Raw genomic sequence first — 13,197 nt, forward strand, 5'->3', positions numbered from 1 at the left:
GTCATAGAAAAACCAATGTCACCAACAAAGCACGAAGAATTGATTGTCTGAAGTGGCAGTGGACGGGGCACATAGCCCGTGCAACCAACGAGCGTTGAGGCCGAAAGGTTCACGTTTGATGACCACGATTCGGTAGATGCGGCGAGTGTGGGCCCCAAGCTAGGTAGACGACATAGCCAGAGTCGAGGAAAGCCACAGTGGCGATCTTTGGGAAAAGGCCTATACCTTGCTCTGAGTCTATCGACTAACATGATGAAGAATATCAGTTGCCATAAAAACCATTTAAATCCTTTAAATCTGCACAATAAATTCAAACATCTTTAGGAATTAGTAACCTAAAAGATATCCATAAAAGACGAAAATCAGCTGGCCTGGTAGTGTTAAATATTTTTTATCTACTTAATTCTCTATTCTCAACCTTTAACCCACGTTTCACGTCCTAAATACAAAAAAACATGCATGATGTTTGTTTAAAAAATATTACATACACCTTCAAAATTATTTAATCAAAAGGTTCATACTTATTTTGAATTCATTTTTTAGGAATACCAATAGCTGTAATGATCCTTAAGAATAAAACATTTCTGTGAGTCGCGCAAAACAATTCAAAGCTTTTTCCCAGACCATTTCATATTTCACAAAGGCAACTTTGAAAACACAAATTCTACAAGGAATATATTAATAATGCTTCTGAAGCAACTATAGTCTATGATTCATATTTCATGAACAGGTTTAAGGTGTATTATGACTCTGGGGAGCTATTAAGGTAGAGAGGTCTGAAAATTTATGCTTTGCACAAACATTCAAATAAAAATAGAACACTAAAAGTTTGCACATAAAAATTTAAATACATTTTTTTTCTTTAACATTACACTTAGAATTATTGTCACATTTCGTTTTACATAAATAATAAGAATGTAAATAGATAGTATCATATTAATAATAATTAAAAGACATGTAATACTCGTAGAAATAAATGTTGAAATCTCTCAATTAACCATGGAGAGGTCTTTGCACAGGATTTGTCTATGAGATTAAATAAGGAATGTAGGGATAAGTAGCCATAAAAGTGACTGACATCGCCCTGCCGGTTTACAAGTTGAAGTGGTAATGGGCAGGGCAAATATGATGGCGGCTAGGGCCTAAAGGTTTTGAACTAGAAACCCAGACCAGCAAATGCGGCAAAGAATATCCACTCACATAGTGGACAGATGACTTTGTTGAGATTGTCAAAAGATGTAGGATTCCAACCAGTCCCACTGGAAATATTTTGGAGAGGCTTATGCCCAACAGTGGATGCCGTATAGCAGAAATGGTGATGATAATTAAAAATATGTGCTGTTAAGACAATAAGGTGCATTAGTAGTTGACTGCACCTACTCTGTGGTTAAAAAAAACTTAAAGTATTCTAAAGATAGTTATCATTTATCACTAAATACAAATGAAATTTTTCAACTATAATCAAGTTATTTTTGTTCATGATTCAAATCCAACCCCATGTAAAACCTCCTTAAGTTTTTTAACAATATTTTCATTTGTATAATACATATTTTCACAAGGGGCCATTCCCATAGACAAATTATTATCAATATGTGTCAGTTGTTTTAAACTTTTGCAAGAACTGTGAATAATTCTACAACCAATATTTAAAAATACCTTTACATTGTCAGAATTTACACCAGCTCCTGGCATTATTTCTATTTTATTACCAAAACCCAGCACAAGACCTTGCAACAACTTAATAGCTTCAACATCCCCTGCAGAATGTTGTTGACCACTTGTCAAAAGTCTGTTAAACCCAAGGTTAATTATTTTCTCAATGGAATCATATGGGTTCTTACAAATATCAAACGCTCTATGGAAAGTAACAGGTATGGGATGGGCTGTTTGTATAACTTTTAAACAGCTTTCTTCATCAATTTCAAGTATAGAAGTTAATGCACCAAAAACAAATCTATCTACATTCAAAGATTTATAATATTCTATATCAGATAACATAGTGTCCATTTCTTCTATTGTGTAACAAAAGTCTGAACCAGCTCGACATCTTATCATCACATTTACTTTAGGTCCCTGTAAACAGAAATATTGACTGATTAATTAAAGACTAACTAAACAGAATTATAGACCCAAAATGTGGCCACTTACAGCAAGCTTTATGAGAAGGCATTTTACAAGGTCAAATCAGAAATGAGGAGATCTGCAGATAAACTATGGTCACAGACATAGCTTGAAGAATTGCTCATCATCATCAATTGGTTGGTAACAAGCCAGTAGACATAGCATAGGTAGATTTCCGCAAAATGTGGAACAAACATAGTTAAGATTGCAGGAAGTTGCTGGATGCAGTCAGTGCAAGACAGATCTTTGGATCTATAACTTCAAGTGGGTGCTTATTGGTTGATATGATGATGATAAAAAAGAAACATTTAATTTTATTAAAATAGAAATGTAGTGTGCCAACTTTATGTCAGTGCAAAATAACATACCTTTGATAAACTTTTACAGCGACATTGGCTGCAGGTTTTATAGATCAATTCATTATGAAAAACATTATTCACCTGAATAAAAAAAGCAAATTATTATTGACTAGACTTTTAGGACAATTTTACAGATTATCACAATAGGAAGAAATTACTTACCAATTTTAATATTTCTTTAACAAGTCCTGGAGAGGGAGTTAATCCACCTTCTGACAAAGAGCTACATATTTCTAACTCATCAGCTCCACCATGAATTGCATTGATTGCCGATTCTAAACTATCAATACAAACTTCCAAATGACCCTGCAAAAAAATTCCTTCATAAAAACAATTATTTCATTACATTTAGATTTATGGTTTATAATCTATAACGCATTATCTTTAAAAAAATCTACGTTTAGTAATGATAGTACTATTTTATGGAAATAAAATAGAATAAACAACGGGAACATTACATGAAATAAAGTTCATACGAGGGTTTATTTACCATATCAATAAATTATTTTATTATATCTAAAAGTGGCCTAGAAAATAGACTGACTAAAAGATCGATCACGATATTTTCTCAAAAAGTTCTCTAATTAATTCCTTTTAGAATTTAAAACGCTCCGATTGGCTACTTATGATTATTAAAAATTACATTTTGTTGTTATTATAAACGTTTGGCGAATATAAAATAGTTTCAACAAAAACAACACACAGTAATTGAATCATAATGTCAAAACATAATCGGAAGCTTAACATTACACTGACAGGAATTTGACCGACCAAATTGGACCAATGTAACGTTTTGATATCGTTGCTTCATTAATGATCTACTTTTCCTAATATGAATACAAGAAAAATTTCAAACAATACTGATATAATATCTAATAATTATTGCTACAACAAATATATCCAAAAATTTTTAACGTAAAGAGACTATTTGATTTATCTGCTGCTAAAATATTCTTCGGTGATATGTCTGTCGGCCTAATATCTATCAACGATGTCTTTCGAAATTGCGTAACTGAGGATTATACTTTATTAAAACAAAAAAATATTTATCCTTATACTTTAAAACAAATACGTATACTATTTTGTAATTACAAAATGTAGTGATGATAGTTAAGATTTCTGAACGAAAGTGTAATCTGGCATGAGACTAATGAAATTGTTGCTATACTCACGTTGGTTCCTTTTGACATTACGAGCTGAAAGAACACGCGAACGTAGGCAAAGTTAGGCCTTCGTTCGCCTTCTTTTATTAGGTACAAGTCTATTTTCTTATAACAAAATTTCATTAATAGGTTATATATAGTTATTCTAAGAAGTTACGCTCAAATTGTCTTGCATTCAGCATTAGATGTATAAACCCATACGGTTTTTATTGAGGTTATAATAATGTTCTGTGCCACATATTACAATAAAATTCAACTGATTATTGTAACAATTACATAAAACTTAAGTAACTTTTTCCTAATTGTTAAATACTGTTTATTAATTACTGCTCTTAATCCTTAACAGTTATGTCTCGTAATAAACAACATGAAGAGACTGATAAACTTACACGAATTGCTATCGTGAACGCTGATCGATGTAAGCCGAAAAGATGCAGGCAAGAATGCAAGAAAAGCTGCCCTGTAGTCCGTATGGGCAAGCTATGCATCGAGGTAACGCCTAATGACAAAATTGCCACGATATCCGAGGAACTTTGCATCGGTTGTGGTATTTGTGTCAAGGTTTGTTAAATATTATTAAATTAATAATTGTATAAAGTTTGCTTCTTTCGGAAATAATAAAGACATTTAATTTCATGGTAAAACTACTAATGTGAATATATAATTAATTGAAACTTATTTACAGAAATGTCCTTTTGATGCTATTACTATCATCAATGTCCCATCCAATTTAGAGAAGCATACTACGCATCGTTACTCCAAAAATTCATTCAAACTCCATCGGCTCCCAATACCCCGGCCTGGTGAAGTTTTGGGATTAGTTGGTCAAAATGGTATTGGGAAATCCACTGCCTTGAAGATTCTTGCTGGGAAACAGAAGCCCAATTTGGGTAGATATACTGTAAGATTCCTTTTTCTATTGTATTTTGTACATACTATTATCATTATAGTATAAGTAATCTGTTATTAATAACAATCCTAAACTCCATTGAATGGAAATAAAATTCACTTTTATCATAATTTTTACATGTCTGTAATATTAATAATTTCTTATAAGTACTTAATACCTAAAATTCACCCCCCCCCCCCCTCCCAGGAATTAAATTATAGATTTGATAAGAAAGAAATTATGAAAATAAAATTCATCTGGTAGTTCACATTCTACTACTTGTCATTTTTGTACAGGATCCACCAGACTGGCAAGAAATTCTGTCTCACTTCCGTGGTTCAGAGTTGCAGAACTATTTTACCAAGATCCTTGAAGATGACCTAAAGGCTCTTATTAAGCCTCAATATGTGGATCAAATTCCTAAAGCTGTGAAAGGAACTGTAGGACAATTGCTAGATAAAAAAGATGATAGAAAAAACCAGCCTGAAATCTGTCAAATGCTTGGTAAGTTTTCTTTAATAAATATACACAATTTACAAACATATTTAGGTGCTATACTTCATGGTCTGCAGGGATTTCACCTAAGGAATCCTAATCCTAAGGAAGTGACTTTAAAGACCAACACAATGACAGATCTGATGCTACCTACAAACTAAGTACTTTAATTTTACATACTTGTTTTCGGGTTTAAAGTACTATGACCATTATTTTTTTTTGTAGATTTGACTCATATTCGTGATCGAGAAATCGCCGCATTGTCTGGTGGAGAGTTGCAACGTTTTGCCTGTGCTATGGTGTGCATCCAAAATGGGGACATCTTCATGTTTGATGAACCATCTTCGTATCTGGATGTAAAACAACGTCTTAATGCTGCGCGTACAATCCGATCCCTTATACATCCTGATAAGTATGTTAAGTATTGACTAATATGTCCTAGAGATATTTTATCGGTACCTAGTAAATCTTTAGAACACAGAAGTAACATTCTGTTAACCCATTATAATAATGAAAAATACTAAAATACTGACTCCTTGTATGTGAATTTTAAAAGATTATTAAAATTATAACTCACATACTTTATAGAAATATTGTCCTAGAATTAATTTACTTTAAATAGTAGCCAAAAACTGATTTCTATTGAAGACTACATTATTTTTTTCTGTGGGACTGTTTTTGTCTTAATTTAAATGTGGTAATGATATAACAATATGAAATTTTTGTTACAGGTTCATTATTGTTGTAGAACATGACTTGTCTGTGCTAGATTATTTATCTGATTTTATATGCTGCTTGTATGGTGTGCCTGGTGCATATGGCGTTGTTACTATGCCTTTCTCTGTTCGAGAAGGTTTGTAATATTTATTTTTAATTATAACATATTAAAGGTTAAGATATATTTAATTAATGCTAAGTATTTATAGATATATATATAAATTACTTTCCATTTTTTGTAATTATGCTTATTTACTTTGTAGATATAACATATTAAAAAATATTTATTTTACAGGTATTAATATATTCCTTGATGGGTTTGTACCTACAGAAAATATGAGATTCAGAACTGAATCACTAGTTTTCAAGGTAGCAGAGTCTGCTACTGAAGAAGAGGTATGTATTCCTTTTTTAGCCTTATTGTAACAACTACATAGAATCCTAAATTATGTTAAAAATACAATTCAGGCTTTTAATAAATATATTCTAACAAAAAATATTAAAATACTATAATAATATACAGATAAAAAGAATGAATCACTATGAGTATCCTGAGATGTCCAAGAAAATGGGTGACTTTAGCCTAAAAGTGATGCCTGGTGAATTTTCTGATTCGGAGATTTTAGTTCTTCTGGGTGAAAATGGTACTGGAAAGACCACATTCATTAGAATGTTAGCTGGCAATTTAGATCCTGATGAAGGTAAGACTTAATTGTAAGCCCGTTAGTTAATTTTATAAACCGATTAACATTTATTTTTATAAAAAGCTTATTTCATATTAATGTGGAATTTAGCACCCATATTTTATGTTTAGTAACCACGTCATTCTTGCATTCTGAATATTCATGACAGAAAAATATGACAAGTTTTATTTCAATCTATTATTGAGTTTATTCGCTTTTTAATATTTTTGGTTAATCGTGAATTAAAAATGGAAATCTTTATTTTATTTAAATTTTTTATTATAAAATTGTATCGTGTATCCGAACGCTTATGTGGCAACACGAATTTATGGAATGTCAAATAAGTTGTCAATTGGTTTCAACTTGACGTTAAAATCTCGAACGCGATATTTATAGCGTTTCGTGAAATTGTATTTAATTTTTTGTAAAAGTGCATTCCATATCTGTTTTTTAATATTATAATAGCTATTTTTCTTAAAATGTAGATGACGCTTTCTTATTGAGGTTATAAGCTTATTATAAAATTAAGTGTATTTTGATGGACCGTAATCCAGATAGAAAATCTTAGCATGGCTAGAACGGAACTCTTCGATTTGTTCTTTCACCCGGTATTTCAAAAATGTTTAAAACATGCGGAATCTACGATAAGTAATGAAGGTATTATTTATATATGCATGTATGGGTAACCTACATACGGCTATTGTAGCGTCCTAGTTAAATAGTTATGTATGTTACTGGTTGAATTCAATTGCTTATTTAAACTATTTATTACCAAAATAATGCAAGTTTGAACATATTTATTTTAAATTTATAACGTTTCTAATTTTCCATAATATAATTTAATAATAATTAAGTAAAAGTACATTTTACACTAACTTTTGATTGCTTACGCAGGTTCAGGTCAATTACCTCAACTGCACATTAGTTATAAGCCACAGAAAATATCACCCAAATCCCAAGGAATGGTCAGGAACTTGCTTCATGACAAAATAAGAGATGCATATGTCCATCCACAGGTAAAATATAATATCAATTCTTATAATAATATTAGAAGAATACAAATAATCTGTACAAGCACTGTCTATATAATAAATATAATATAATTCCTATACTCTTAAAATAATAAGTAAAAGTATAAAATAAATTATAGAATAATGTGAGGGGGTGGTTAATAGGATGTTAATTTAAAAAATGCATGTTTTAAAGTATTATTATGGAATAATGCCTATCCAGAATATTTTATAGTGTGATAAAAGTGGTCAGTGGTGTTAAATTATACACAAAAGGCATTGTGGGCGATATAAATCAGGCAGGCGACTACTGATAAAATAACTTCAAATATGTTACAGTTCATAACTGATGTGATGAAACCAATGAAAATTGAAGAAATCATGGACCAAGAAGTGCAAAATTTATCTGGTGGTGAATTGCAACGAGTAGCTTTAGTGCTTTGCTTAGGAAAACCTGCTGATGTGTACCTTATTGATGAACCTTCTGCATACCTTGATTCTGAACAGCGTTTAGTCGCAGCTAAAGTTATTAAACGGTTTGTACTTTGTTTTTCAAAAGATATAGAACATATGCTTTTTAGATGTTCACTGGCTGTTTGACTTAGTAGTTTGCTTATCTTCTCTCCATGGTTCATTTTCATAGCCCAACCTCATAAGAATCATTTGCGTGGCTGAACTTGGCATTTTTAAAATTAAGTGTATGTAGTTAAAACATGATATATATAAAAGATTGATATTTCTTATGTGCCAAATCAAATGCAGGGTACTATATATGCATGCATGCGCCATGTGTATAGTACATATATACATAGAGCGCAATGATATTAATTTTCCCAAATTCAATGACATTTATAATAAAATTCATTTATAACTCATATATATATCTCTCTATTCTAATTTTTCATGCTCAAAAATATTACAATTATACTTTCACAGATTTATCCTACATGCTAAGCGTACAGGATTTGTTGTGGAGCACGATTTCATAATGGCAACATACCTTGCTGACCGAGTGATAGTGTTTGAAGGTACACCATCCTCATTCGCTACTGCCCATGCTCCACAGTCACTTCTCAATGGAATGAACCGATTTTTGGAACTACTTGGTATTACGTTCAGACGTGACCCTAATAATTTCCGACCTAGAATCAACAAACATGCTTCTGTCAAGGTAATTATCTGTGTATAATTCTAGTTATATTATTAATATTAATAACAATTATCTATATTATATAAATACATATATAAAAATCATTATTGGTTAATGTAATAGCACATCTATACTAATTGCAATTATTTGTTTTATATTAAACTTATTTAGTTTAATTAGTAATGCCCTCTCAATATTAACTCAATTTTTAAGACAATTTTTTTTTTATAATAATTGCATGATAATAATAATGCATATTGGTAGGTTAAAAATTTTCCACTAGTTCACTAACTAGTGGAAAGTTTTTAACTTTATTTTTAACTTATTTTTAATTTATTAAATTATGTTACTTCATAATTTAACTGTGACCTATTTTTTAATTTTAGGACATGGAACAGAAGAGGGCCGGACAGTATTTCTTCTTGGAAGATTGAATAAGCTAGCGCCATTTTAATGCTTGACATTGTATAACTGTCACAATGGTGAAAACCCGCCATCTATGTATTTCCAATAATTTAAATGAATATATTGCTGTAATAAAATCAGTTTTATACAAGTGTTGTGTGCTTATTTTGACAAAATTAATAAACTGCATTCAAATTTGAATTTATTTATCATTTTAGAAATATTTGAATACTTGATTATTTCACTCTATGTTGTATTTTAATTTTAGGTAATAGCATTTTCAACTGCCAATTTAACTGTTGGGCCAAAGGCATAATTATTAGAGACTCAATGTGTAGTCTCGTCTTATAATTTTATGGAATAAAACCTTCAAAAACAGTACATTTTTTTATTAAATTGATTAACATTATGAAATCAAACAGTGGTAGCTCACCAGTGGAGAAGTAAGACTTGCGATCGTAGGTCGCGGGTTCGACTCCCAGGATTCAATCTTATGTAATTCACACTGTGTATTAATTATATGGGATTACAGAGGATTGGCAGCTGCATCCTCTACAGTATGATCGCCAAGCGTAGCGATTATGGCATATTTATTCCCCATAGATATCTTTGGATGAGGCCTGTACCTTACAGTGGGCGTATGTGAACTGAAACAACGACGACGACAAAATAGATTAACTTTCAAATCCAATCCAATTTAGAGCAGTATTTCTAAAATGCTTAGACCTTTGTATGTAATATGTATATTTTAAACATTAAAGCGAAAAGGTTTAACTCGTGTTAAGTTCACATTCGAATTGCTTCCTTTAACAGTCAAATTGCCGCCTGTGAGGCGTGGGGTTCCCGTTTGTAAACACTGATTAATTGTCTCTTACAACTTTATACATTGAACAACAATTTGAAATAAATTTTGTTGACATTTTTTTTCTCGGAAAACAACTTTTAGAATTCAACAATGAATCAATCAATTTGGTTACCAATTATTGATAGTTTTTCGTTTTTTTTAATTCTATGGTTAATAATTTTTCATTTTCAAACAATTTTTTTTTTGACATTGTGCATAAACTTAATATTAATAAAGCAGTGTTAAAACATTTGTGGTGTGTGATAAAATACATTTACCTTCGATTAACAAATAAATTATGAGACACGGGGATAAAGTTATTAATAATAAATTATTTACTACCTAAATAATTATTTATAGATATTACATTATTATTTTTTGTATTATGTTCTTTTACGTTTGGTATTTTCTACAGAAATCAAAATGTTAAAAAGGTTACAATACAAACATTACAAGCTGTTACTGCATCAACCTCTTTTGAAACGAAGTCTGAATCCAGGATTCCATTTATTGTTTCAGAAAAAGATTTCAGTTCTGGCGTTCACGTAAATTGATTGACTAAAAATTTCATGAAGTACGCTGTGGAGCGGACAATGCAAAAAGCTATTATATTAAGGATCTTGTCGGCGAATGAGGAGATGGCAAATGATCAAGTATTGTCAATAAAAACTTTTGAATCAATCGAAATATCGTGATAGTTTTAATTTGTAATATTTGTAGGAAGTTAGATTTTTTGAAGAAAATATGGATTTTACAATAATAATGCTAAACATCGAGAAAAGAACAAAGCAGACGAAGAAAAAAAACAGTAACTTCTTAGGAAAGCAAAATATATTGTCGAATAATAGTTAATTGGTTATCGGATCCTTTACAGCACGATGTTCGGGGTTATATGTCGCATTTGTTATTTGCCATCATCATAAATTACCTCTCTAATTGGGCAAACCAAACCAAAAACCTTTCAGCCTAAAGCGCCAAAGCCTTTACTCTTACAAAGCTAACAATTTAGACGAGTCGACCTTTTACGATTTTAATGAAAACCGTCATGTTCAGAGAAGTAAAAGCATACTCTCACGTCAATAATTACTACTATGATTAGATTTATTAATTATAGCACTTTACTACGTTTGAACTAACCCGTCGATTGATTAATTAGATTTCACATAGATTATATTGTCAGTCTTCAGCATTTTTTATAATATATATAATTTTGCGAATGTATACTTTCTAGTGAGAAGCTATACTGTTTTTCACAATAAACCTACCTACCCTGAACAAAGATACGCATTATACAAAGAGAGAACGTCCATATTGTTGTGTGACATGCGACTCGCCTTCAAGAACGCTGCAGTAACAGACGACGCACTCCGAGTGACGCCGCTGCAACAGGACACCGCGCTAAAAAAAACATCGCTATAATGTAGTGTAAGTTACAAGACTGTCGGACCCTTAATGATATTATTCCCCCAGGTGTATAAATAGCCATATAATTTTGTAAAACACAAAGGTTCCGAGTGGAACAGCTACTCGTTTTACGAACTTCGGTGTTTAATTTCAGTAAGGATAGAAACCTTCATTATTAAAGCTCCCAGCATCTAAAACTATAAAAATTACCACTAAATATTAAATTTTTCGAAAAGAACACGAATCAATGAAAAACGTCAGCATTGTTCATAAAATTTGCAGTTGGTTTGCCATTGGTTTATTTACTAAATACCTCGAACTGGTGCCTGCCTTAACGTGGCGATGACTATAAGTAAGTGAGGTAAGTGCATCTGTCTTTGTTTACGCAACGGAAGCAAGATTCCGGAGTAAAATTGTCAGTATGACGATGTGTCACTCAGCCTGCCTTCCGTTTCACACCGTGGCGGTAATGAATGTTGGGGTTATTCTTCATCCGAGACTAAATTATGGGTAGCGGCCGAAATAACCACCAGATCCGTTGTAATTTGAAGCCTTTTCAAGTAAAAATATTGTAAAGTAGGTTAAAAATCAGGTTTATACAGTAAAAAACTGTCTAAAAATATATCTATTTAAAAACAATATCATAATTTTTCTCAACCTATGGAAAAGCATAACGAGCGTATTTGAAAAGCGTATTCCAGTTGCTATACTAGATTTTTTGTTACGTATTTTATTTATTTTTTAACTCTTAGTTTGACGTCAATCCATTCCCCCGGCTAGCTCGTCCCATCCGGCGCAGTAGCCCTTAGCCCCTGTGTGACGGATTGAGTCGGTTGTGCCAAGGTGGATGAGAACTACACTAAGTTCCCGGAGAAAGGGAGACTTTTCTTCTCAGAACACTGAAACAAGGCTTGAGCTGCCATACAGCATTAGGAACATCATGGGAGTTTGTCAGTGCCAGTTCCACGCAACATGTTTTTGCTCGCGCAAAGAAAATTGTGTAGATACCAAAAATATAATTATTAGAGACCTTACGGTTAACAGCTACAAAAAGAATGCTATAAGGTCAAATATTAGAGAACATATGCAAATAATAAAGAAAATATTGCATGTATTGTTTAATTCTTTTTACGTTTATATTGCGTTCACAAACTTTTTCCTTTGAACCTGTTTTTCTTTAAAATATTTGTCGATAATACTTTCTTTCATGTTTAAATGGATTCGTGAAAGTTTTTATAATTCAACACGGACGGCAAGTTCTGAAGTATTTAGAGTTGTTAATTGCAAAATTAGAAGCCGATGACACAAAGTTAAGTAATTATCTGTACAAAGTGATCATTCTGAAATATGATACAATGTTTTTTTTATAGGAATGTGATAGATTAATAACTTCTGGCAGTACGAAGTCTGCGGAGACAAAATGATAATGAATAAAATTGTAACCCGAGGATAGGAACCCGCGACCTTAGATCGCAAATCTTGGTCCTCTGCCGATGGGCTGCCACTGCTCTACGAAATCCATTATTTCTAAAACCATCGATTTTTGGATAAGACATTTTTTGGAAGCGACAGCAAATGTTATATTTCTCCCCTGATATTCACTTCTTTAAAGCTTTTACACCTATAACCAATCATTCCGTATAATCATTGTGTTTACAGATCTTTTATATTGATTACTTGTAATAACTACTAATACTATTAAATGTAATACTAGTACTGGTAACATTAAATGTAATAATCTCTTAAAGTTTACGAACAAAACTTAAATTACAAATAATTAATTGAATATTCGACATCAAAATTTCTTTATAATTTTCCTCAAATAAATAGTGATTACAAATGTGTTACTAGTAAGTCTATCTATATATCAAACGTTCACAAACATTCAATGAATATCCAATGATTCATCGTCTTAGACATTATTTCATTTAACTTGATGATTTCATTATAGTACTTA

At 31.5% G+C, this 13,197-nt stretch overlaps 2 protein-coding genes across 3 annotated transcripts; one reads left to right on the plus strand and one right to left on the minus strand.

Moving 5' to 3' along the window:
* Window positions 1-622: 622 nt before the first annotated feature.
* LOC137920318 (PF03932 family protein CutC) lies at window positions 623-3,164 on the minus strand. Of its 2 annotated transcripts, XM_068763615.1 has the most exons (4): window positions 2,971-3,164; window positions 2,643-2,786; window positions 2,490-2,561; window positions 623-2,073 (listed from the first exon to the last, which is right to left on the minus strand). In XM_068763615.1, exons 1-4 carry the CDS (start codon window positions 2,971-2,973, stop codon window positions 1,477-1,479), a joined length of 816 nt encoding a protein of 271 aa, XP_068619716.1. In that variant the 5' UTR covers window positions 2,974-3,164; the 3' UTR covers window positions 623-1,476. The 2 variants fall into 2 exon arrangements, with proteins under 2 accessions (XP_068619716.1, XP_068619717.1); XM_068763616.1 differs by lacking the exon at window positions 2,490-2,561.
* A 485-nt stretch (window positions 3,165-3,649) lies between these two features.
* pix (ATP-binding cassette sub-family E member 1 pix) lies at window positions 3,650-9,143 on the plus strand. The gene is made up of 12 exons (XM_068763799.1): window positions 3,650-3,733; window positions 3,990-4,204; window positions 4,329-4,544; window positions 4,829-5,036; window positions 5,253-5,439; window positions 5,759-5,880; window positions 6,040-6,140; window positions 6,268-6,445; window positions 7,322-7,443; window positions 7,777-7,973; window positions 8,374-8,608; window positions 8,974-9,143. Exons 2-12 carry the CDS (start codon window positions 3,992-3,994, stop codon window positions 9,019-9,021), a joined length of 1,827 nt encoding a protein of 608 aa, XP_068619900.1. The 5' UTR covers window positions 3,650-3,733; window positions 3,990-3,991; the 3' UTR covers window positions 9,022-9,143.
* Window positions 9,144-13,197: the final 4,054 nt, after the last annotated feature.

Source organism: Battus philenor, unplaced genomic scaffold (genome assembly GCF_028537555.1).
Source record: "Battus philenor isolate CCGP_79_NKW_IND1 unplaced genomic scaffold, ilBatPhil1.0.hap1 SCAF_18, whole genome shotgun sequence".
Lineage (NCBI taxonomy): Eukaryota > Metazoa > Arthropoda > Insecta > Lepidoptera > Papilionidae > Battus > Battus philenor.